The sequence below is a fragment of the Pelophylax lessonae genome, assembly GCF_965119305.1.
Source record: "Pelophylax lessonae genome assembly, chromosome: 8".
Lineage (NCBI taxonomy): Eukaryota > Metazoa > Chordata > Amphibia > Anura > Ranidae > Pelophylax > Pelophylax lessonae.
Genome location: NC_138775.1, coordinates 284,404,260 through 284,413,992, shown reverse-complemented (window position 1 = coordinate 284,413,992; position 9,733 = coordinate 284,404,260). Strand labels below are relative to the sequence as shown.

The 9,733-nt window shown below is 47.6% G+C and overlaps 1 protein-coding gene across 1 annotated transcript; it reads right to left on the bottom strand.

Annotated features, from left to right (window-relative positions):
• Window positions 1-343: 343 nt before the first annotated feature.
• Window positions 344-4,660, bottom strand: JUN (Jun proto-oncogene, AP-1 transcription factor subunit; the record flags this gene model as incomplete). The annotated part of the gene is made up of 2 exons (XM_082264759.1): window positions 4,591-4,660; window positions 344-1,380 (listed from the first exon to the last, which is right to left on the bottom strand). Exon 2 carries the CDS (start codon window positions 1,298-1,300, stop codon window positions 344-346), a length of 957 nt encoding a protein of 318 aa, XP_082120885.1. The 5' UTR covers window positions 1,301-1,380; window positions 4,591-4,660.
• Window positions 4,661-9,733: the final 5,073 nt, after the last annotated feature.

Genomic DNA, 9,733 nt, shown 5'->3' with positions numbered 1-9,733 from the left:
TAACCTTTTTAATACTGAATGATCATCGAACGTTAAAGGGTCCATGCAGGCGTGATCAATGTTGCACACAGTTCAGAGCTGGGCCATTGATAACCCCTTCGCTCGCCCCTAACCACCACTCGCGCCGACGGAAAGGCTCGGCAGTCTCCTGTTTTGCGCACGCGCGTGGGAACAATCACATGGCGGGTGCTTTTTGTTTTGTTTTATTTGTTTGTTATATGTTTGTTTTTTAAGGTTTTGTCACTTCCCCAGCCAGGAGTTTCAATTTCTCGTTTCGCCCCCGAGGCGCGCTCTTCTCTCGCTTTCTCTCTCTCTCTCCCCTCTCCGAGAGGCCGGGTCCTGTTCAGAAAGTCTGCAGCTGCTGCGTTAACATGAGCTGGCAGCCGCTGTTGACGTGATTCATCACTTTCTGTTTGAGCTGGGCGACCTGCTCCCGCAGCATGTTGGCGGTGGACGCCAGCTCAGAGTTCTGCGACTTTAAGTTCTTAACTTTGTCCTCCAGCCGGGCGATGCGCTCCAGCTTTCTCTTCCGGCACTTGGAGGCGGCGATCCGGTTCCGCATGCGTTTGCGCTCGGCTTTGATGCGCTCCTGCGACTCCATGTCGATGGGGGAGAGGGGAGGGGTCTCGCCGGGCATCTCCGGGACAGTCTGGGGCTCTTCTTTCAGAGCCTGCAGCCTGGGGTGCTGGACGGGGAGAGGGGGGCTGGCGTGGTGCTGTGACGCGAAGCCCATGGCGCTGGCGCTGCCGCCGTTGTTGAAAGCGGGGGCGCTGGTGATGGTGGTGGGGTTAAAGCTGTTCAGGTTGGCGTAGACCGGGGGCTCGCTGTGCAAAGTGCCGTTGAATCCAGTGTTGCCGGCTATAGAGGAGACGGGTGCCAGTCCGGCGCTGGCGGGGGGCTGCGGGGCCGTGGGGACGTTGGGCAGGATGTTCTGGCTGTGCAGCTCGGCCAGCGCCCTGACGAAGCCCTCCGCGAAGCCCTCCTGCTCGTCCGTCACGTTTTTGGGGCACAGGAACTGGGTGGGGGTCGGCGTGGTGGTGATCATGCCGTTGCTGGACTGGATGATCAGCCTCTCCAGCTCGGGGGAGGCCAGTTTGAGGAGTCCCACGTCTGGGGAGGTCAGCAGCTCGGCCCCCTTGTTCCTCAGGTGAGGCTTGATGGCGCTGCTGGGGTCCGACAGGTTGAGGGTCATGCTCTGCTTCAGCACCTTGGGGTTGTATCCGTAGCCGGTGGGCTCGGGCTGCCCGAAAGCGGCGCTCAGTGCATCGTCGTAAAATGTAGGCTCCATCTTATTGCTCATAAAAAAACAACAGAGCCACCGGGAGAACTTTTCTTCCTTTGTCCGCCAGTCGCTGAGGGGGGCCGCGGAGAAAGTGCGTCCTGCAAAGCAAGGAGAACAATGTTACTGGACGGCCACACGCACCAATTCAATGCCATACATTGTAACAAATTACTACACTGCAACTCTATTCAATGCCATCCTTATACATAAACTTCATACAATGTAACAAGAATAGGGACTAGCCTGCAGAAACTCCATACAATGTAACCAGAATAGGGACTATCCTACAGAAACTCCATACAATGTGACAAATACTACACTGCAACTCTATTCAATGTCATCCTTCTACATAAACTCCATACAATGTAACAAGAATGGGGACTAGCCTGCAGAAACTCCATACAATGTAACAAGAATAGGGACTATCCTGCAGAAAATCCATACAATGTAACCAGAATAGGGACTATCCTACAGAAACTCCATACAATGTAAACAGAATAGGGACTATCCTACAGAAACTCCATACAATGTAACAAGAATATGGACTATCCTACAGAAACTCCATACAATCTAACCAGAATAGGGACTATCCTACAGAAACTCCATACAATCTAACAAGAATAGGGACTATCCTACAGAAAATCCATACAATGTAAAAATAGGGACTATCCTGCAGAAGTTCTATACAATGTAATAATAATAGGGACTATCCTGCAGAAAATCCATACAATGTAACAATAGGGACTATCCTGCATAAACTTCCTACATTGTAACACAAATAGGGACTATCCTGTAGAAACTCTATGCAATGTAACAAGAATATGGACTATACTACATGAAGAACTTGATACATTGTAACCACAAGAGGGACTATACTACATGAACTTGATACATTGTAACCACAAGAGGGACTATACTACATGAACTTGATACATTGTAACCAGAATAGGGACTCTACTGCAGAAAATTGACACATTGTAACTAGTACTAACTATTCTGCATAAACCTGATACATTGTATACAGAACAGGGATTATTCAACTTTAACTTGATACATTGTACCAAGTAAAAGTAACTATGCTGCCTAAACTATTTACAATGAAACAAGAAATATGGACTATCATCCATAAACTTAATACAATGTAACAAGTAATAGTAACTATTTGGATTATACTTGATACACTAACAAAAATAGGGACTATACTGCATAAACTTGATACAGTCCACACGAATAGGGACTATACTGCGTAAACGTGATACTCTGTCACAAGAATAGGGACTATACTGCATACACTTGATACATTGTAACAAGAATAGGGACTATACTGCATACACTTGATACATTGAAACAAGAATAGGGACTATACTGCATACTCTAACAAGTTATAGTACCTATGCTGCCTAAACCAGTTACAAGTAACAATAGCTATTCTTCATCAGCTTGATACATTGTAACAAGAACAGAAACCATTCTATTTAAACTAGATACAAAGCAACAATAAGGTCTATTCTGTAAAATCTTGATACAATGTAACAGTAAGTGATATGAACTCTATTGTGTATAAACTCAATACAATGTAACAAGACATAATAGTACCTGTCCTGCCTAAGCCTGATACAATGTAACTGATATTACTTCTATAGGGTAGACACTTGATACAATGTAACAAGTAGTAATAGTAAGTATTCTTCATATGTGTAATACATTGTAACAAGAAGTAACAGCAAGTATTCTTCATACATGTAATACATTGTCACAAGTTTTAGTGACTATTTGGTTTAAACCTGATTCAATGTACCAAGAACAGGGGCTATTCTGCATGAACTGGATACAATGTAACAAGTACTGATGAAACCTATTCATAAACTCCATATAAGAGAAGGATGGGACCTCTGCTTTACATGACTTGGATACAATGTAGCAAACAATAATAGCAACCAGTCTGCATAGGAGTGTTACACTGTAACAAATCCTACTACCTATACTTTATAAAGCGGATATAATGTAACAAGTAGTGATTCCTAGTGCTCATAAAACTCCATAGAATAGAAGGATGGGGACCTCTGCTCTGCATGACTTGGATACAATGTAACATAAATAAATAAATAAATAAATAAAAAGAGTATCAACTAGTCTGCATAACACAAATCAGACTTTTTATACCTGATACAATGTAACTTTTTAAACCTGATACAATGCCACAAGACCTAATAGCACCTGGATCTGCATAGAATAGAAGGATGGGACCTCTGCTTTAGATGACTTGGATACAATGTAACAATAAGGAAACTTCCCATACTAATAATTCGGACTTTTTTGGACCATTCTGACTTTTTTCTTCATCACAACAACCTGAAATTTCACTTCCACAAACTTTTTCCCCCCCTTCTATTATCCCCCCCCCCCCTCCCAGATCATCAGATCGCCCCATTTTCCATGAATCCCAGTAATAGACTGTTGGCACTATATAAATCCTATATAATATTATTATTATTTAGGATTAATAAATTATATAAGATTTATATTTTTATTATATAGAATTTATATATTATTAATAAGCTATAACTTCTATATAATATAAATCCTAAATAATAATAATAATAATAATAATAATAATAATAATAATAATAATATTATAGAAGTTCTATATAAGAATAATAATATATAAATTCTATATAATAAATTATATAAATCCTGAATAATAATAATAATATATAAATTTTATATAATAAAATATATATATTATATAATATTTAAATTCTAAATAATAATAATAATAATAATAAATATAAATCCTATATAAGAAGAATAATAATATTATATAAATCCTGTATAATAATAATAATAATAATTATAATAATGGGACCCAATCAGCTGCCTCGCCTTGAGTCCTGGGATCCCCGGCTACTTTCCAAACCGTCCCCCCAAAATTTAGGCAATTTAGCAGTCAGCCAGGACCATGTGCCCTCACCGGTGTCACCCCGACGCCGCTTTCCTATTGGTCAGAAGTTGAGTTCCGTCCCCCCCAAAAGTTCACACTTTCCCGCGCTGGTGGGATTTGAACCCCAAATTCTGCATCCAACGCCGGCTTCTGATTGGTCGAGAGCTCAAACTTTCCCAAAAGTGATAAAAAGTGGATTGGGGTGACTTCTTCTCCCCCAAAATTGTGGAGCTGCTCTCCTATTGGTCAGAAGTTTTGTACCCCTCCAGAAAGTTGTCACCTGCTGAGCCCCCCTCACATCCCATTGGCTGGAAAGTTGTGCTGGAGCCCCCCTGAGTTTTTCTTTGCCCTCTCCCCCGGTCCTTACTTGTTCAGCCGGCGGGGACCGTCCAGCCGCTCTGCCGTCACTGCGAGTCTCTGAGCTCCGAGCGGCGCCGCACTAACTCTTATCAGCGAGCGCTCAGCCACTAAAAATAGGCATGATGTCACCCCCGCGCCACCGCATTGGCCGGCAGGGAGGGCGGGCGGGGCCCCGTTTGCAAATGAGGCTCGGTCGCCATGGTGACCACCCTAGAAGATTCTAACTGTCGCGGGGGATGACGGGATGAGGTAATGCTGCTCGCACGGCCGCGGTGCATTGTGGGATGACGTATTGCGCGCCGCCGCCGCCGCCGCCGCTGACGACCGATCGGGAGATGGAAGCTGGGGGCCGCCGCGGAACCTCTTGGCTGAGCTTCGTGACTGCACAGCGGCTGCAGAACTTCTTTCACCCGGGGGGGGGCAGAATGGGGAAGAAGAACCCAACCAGAGACACGTGAAGGGGGCAGCGACACTGCTGCAGAACCTCTTGGCTGTGAATGACAGGACACTAAACTGCTGCAGAACCTCTTAGCTGGACCAACAGCCCTCCGAATGCTGAGAAGTCACCAGCAGCTGCTGCAGAACCTCTTGGCTGTGGTTGGCAGGACACTAAACAGCTGCAGAACTTCCTGGCTGTGGGTAGCAGGCCATTCAATTGCTGCAGAACCTCTTGGCTATGAGTGGCAGGACATTAAACTGCTGCAGAACCTCTTGGCTGTGAGTGACAGCTCTGCTAATGATGGTGCGTGGGTTGCAGTTGCTGCAGAACCTCTTAGCAGAGCTGCCAACCACAGCCAATGGGTTCTGCAGCAATTTAATGTCCTGCCAAGAGGTTCTGCAGCAGTTTAGTGTCCTGTCATTCACAGCCAAGAGGTTCTGCAGCAGTTTAGTGTCCTGTCATTCACAGCCAAGAGGTTCTGCAGCAGTCTAGTGTCCTGCCAACCACAGCCAAAAGGTTCTGCAGCAGCTGCTGGTGACTTCTCAGCATTCAGAGGGCTGTTGGTCCAGCTAAGAGGTTCTGCAGCAGTTTAGTGGCATGTCACTCACAGCCAAGAGGTTCTGCAGCAATTGAATGGCCAGCTACCTACAGCCAAGAGGTTCTGCAGCAGTTTAGTGTCCTGTCAACCACAGCCAAGAGGTTCTGCAGCATTTAGAGGGCTGTTGGTAAAGCTAAGAGGTTCTGCAGCAGTTTAGTGTCCTGCCAACCACAGCCAATAGGTTCTGCAGCAGGGGCTGGTGACTTCTCAGCATTTGGAATGCAGTTGGTTCATCTAAGAATTTCTGCAGCAGTTTAGTATCCTGGCAACCACAGCCAAGATGTTCTGCAGTAGTTTAATGTTTTGTTACTCACAGTCAAGAGGTTCTGCAGCAGCTGCTGGTGACTTCTCGGCATTAGGAGGGCTGTTGGTTCAGCTAAGAGGTTCTGCATCAGTTTAATGGCCTGCCAACCACAGCCAAGATGTTCTGCAGCAGCTGCTGGTGACTTCTCAGCATTCAGAGGGCTGTTGGTCCAGCTAAGAGGTTCTTCAGCAGTTTAATGGCGTGCCAACCACAGCCAAGATGTTCTGCAGCAGCTGCTACTCACTTGTTGGCTGGACTGACATTAGACTGCTGCGGAACCTCTTGTTTGGCGGTCACCAGCAGCTGCTGCAGAACATCTTGGCTGTGAGTGACAGCACTGGGGGTGCTGGAATGTTACAGTTTTGCATGTTGATTAACAGTTCTTCAATGGCACCCCCTAGTGTTCTAGGAGACATGGATGCTGCTGCAGAACCTCTTTGCAATGGTGCTTTATTCTCATAGGCAGCTCATTCCTCTGCATTAACCCCGCGTGTACTAAGAGAGATGGATGCTGCTGCAGATGTGCGCTCTATTTGGCAGGTCAGGTCCTTTTATGATTGGCAGATTTATAGCTGCTGCAGAACCTCATAGTGGGATCGGCCCTTTACCAGCAATCAGTGAGGAGATGACACTGCTGCACAACCTCTTCACAGATCTATAGAAGTTCCCCAGCACAGGGATGGTGGGGACCCCTCATAATGGGCACAGCAGGTGTACAGACCTGGGTACTCAGCACAGGGATGGAGGGAACCCCTCATAATGGGCACAGCAGGTGTACAGACCTGGGCACTCAGCACAGGGATGGAGGGAACCCCTCATAATGGGCACAGCAGGTGTACAGACCTGGGAACTCAGCACAGGGATGGTGGGAACCCCTCATAATGGGCACAGCAGGTGTGCAGACCCGGGTACTCAGCACTGGGATGGTGGGAACCCCTCATAATGGGCACAGCAGGTGTACAGACCCGGGCAGAGATCTCACCAATAGAGTTCCCAAGTGATAGAAGAGACTGTCGGAGATTTCTGCAGGGGCTACGGGTGCATTAAGTGGCATTTTCCCGTATTGCCCGGATGTCGGGGGTGGGGAAGGCGGCCATTGACCTCGGATCGGAGTGTGAGAAGTTCCCAGCAGAGACGCGGAGTGCGGCGTGTAGGGGGTTAATCAGGCACGGCCGGCAGAGGACACCCCTTCCTGCGAGCGCCGTCATCTTTCTGTTGTGGTAGCGTAGAAACAGCACAGACCGTACACAAAGCCAGCGGCCACCTCCCAGGAACCCGAGCGGGCGCCCCAGCCCCGTCCTCTCGCACACTCACTGCCGATTGGCTTTTCAGAGGCGATCAACGGAAAAAACTCGGAGGAAAGTTTCACAAAGTCACGTTCTACGTTCTTTTCTGCGCCGCGCATCAATCTCCTCCGTGTGAGACGCTCGCTGCCTTCAAGAGGGACCGCAGTCACGGCTGGACAAGAATTAGATCTTCTAGCCGATTAATAAAACCTCATCTAAGCTTTAACATGTTAATGGAATAAATAATAAAAATGTTACATTGTTTTATCATTGGATTCATGAGAAGTTTCCCTTTGAAGTGCATCAGACGGTAGATGAAGATTTCCTTCTAATCAATGGAAAGTAGACCAACGCCGAGTCATTGAAATAGGCTTTAGTCAAACTATGGCCCTCCAGTTGTTCAGGAACTACAACTCCCAGCATGCCTAGTCATGTCTGTGAATGTCAGAGTTTTACAATGCCTCATGGGATGTGTAGTTCTGCAACAGCTGGAGGGCCGTAGTTTGAGGATAGCAAAACTCCAGCCGAAAATAACAAAATAAAAATAAATAGACTATAAAAAAAACAAAATAACATTTTTGAATTCTTGATTCAACTTCAATCAATAGATTTCGGCCACAGTACTTTATTTCTGCCACTAGATGTCCTCAGTCTGATGGCCAGCATTATCCAACCCACTTCCTCTGAGGCTAAGCTATCCTGGACCCACCCCCAGCCTGTGATTGGACAGTAAAAGGAGAAGCAGCACAGTGATGAGCTTATCTCTCTGCCACTCTGCTCTCTCCTCCTAGCAGCATCCTTCTGATTGGCTTCTTGTACTGCTTCTCCATCCCATCATCTGAGCTCTGTTGTACATGGACTTCTAAAGGATGACCTCAAGTCAAATTCAGGTGCTTAACCTGTTCAAGCCCAGTCATGGTAGCCCCCTTTCAGTTGGATTTTATGCCTGGGGTGGGGGGGCAGGACGAACTCCCTGATCATGTGACCACTGTAATTGGTAACAGTTCCTCAATGGCACCCCCTAGTGTTCTAGGACAGTGGTTCTCAACTCCGGTCCTCGGGACCCACCAACAGGCCAGGTTTGCAAGATAACTAAATTACATCACAGGTGATCTCATTTGCTGCTCAGTGATTGTAGTATTCTAGTCTGCATCTCCCCAAGGTAATACTTAAAATCTGGCCTGTTAGTGGGTCCCGAGGACCGGAATTGAGAACCACTGTTCTAGGAGACATGGATTCTGCTGCAGAACCTCTGTGCAATGGGTCTTCTTTCTCATAGGCAGCTCATTCCTCTGCATTAACCCCGCGTGTACTAAGAGAGCTGGATGCTGCTGCAGATGTGCGCTCTATTTGGCAGGTCAGGTCATTTTATGATTGGCAGCTTTATAGCTGCTGCAGAACCTCATAGTGGGATCGGCCCTTTACCAGCAATCAGTGAGGAAATGACTAGAGATGACACTGCTGCACAACCTCTTCACAGATCTATAGAAGTTCCCCAGCACAGGGATGGTGGGGACCCCTCATAATGGGCACAGCAGGTGTACAGACCCAGGAACTCAGCGCAGGGATGGTGGGAACCCCTCATAATGGGCACGGCAGGTGTACAGACCCAGGAACTCAGCACAGGGATGGTGGGAACCCTTCATAATGGGCACGGCAGGTGTACAGACCCAGGAACTCAGCGCAGGGATGGTGGGAACCCCTCATAATGGGCACAGCAGGTGTACAGACCCAGGAACTCAGCGCAGGGATGGTGGGAACCCCTCATAATGGGCACAGCAGGTGTACAGACCTGGAAACTCAGCACAGGGTCTTAAGTTTTCAATGCGTATGTTTACTTTCATATGTGTGGGTGGGGGACTTTTTTTTTGGGGGGGGGGGGGTTAAAGGGACCTATGAAAAATAAATAAAAGTCAGCAGCTACAAAAAGTGTAGCTGCTGACTTTTAAAAAACAGCCGCTCACCCGTCCCAGGGTCCAGTGGTGAGCTCACCCCAGCTGTCTTCATCCTCCGTCCTCCCACAGCGGCACCGGCGCATCTTCACTATGGACACCCGGCTGTGACAGCTTCATAGCCGGGTGTCCAATGCACATGCATGAGTCCCGCTGCGCATTCTGACTGGTGGATGCATTCTTCTGGGACCTGTCAGTGTCAGAGAGAACTCCTTGGAATGGAAGTGGTACCTGTCCCCCCCCCCCCCCCCCCCCGCTCCTCAAAAGTGGCAGTGGTGCAAGAAGAGCTGGTTATTTAACTACTTACCGACTGCCCACCGCAGTTTTACTGCGGCAGACAGCCCCTCCTGCGCGAACCAACGTAGCTCTACATCGGCTACAGCGGGGACTCCGATGCACGGGGCAGGTGGCTCCGATTGCCGCCTGACACCCGCGATCGCTCCCTGCTGAGAGAGAAGGACGGTCAGCTGTTGTAAACACAAGCTGATTATTCTTCTATCTGGAATGATCACAGAGCTCCTGTGATCCTTCTATATAGGATCACAGGTCTCTATGGTCATTTCACAAGCCC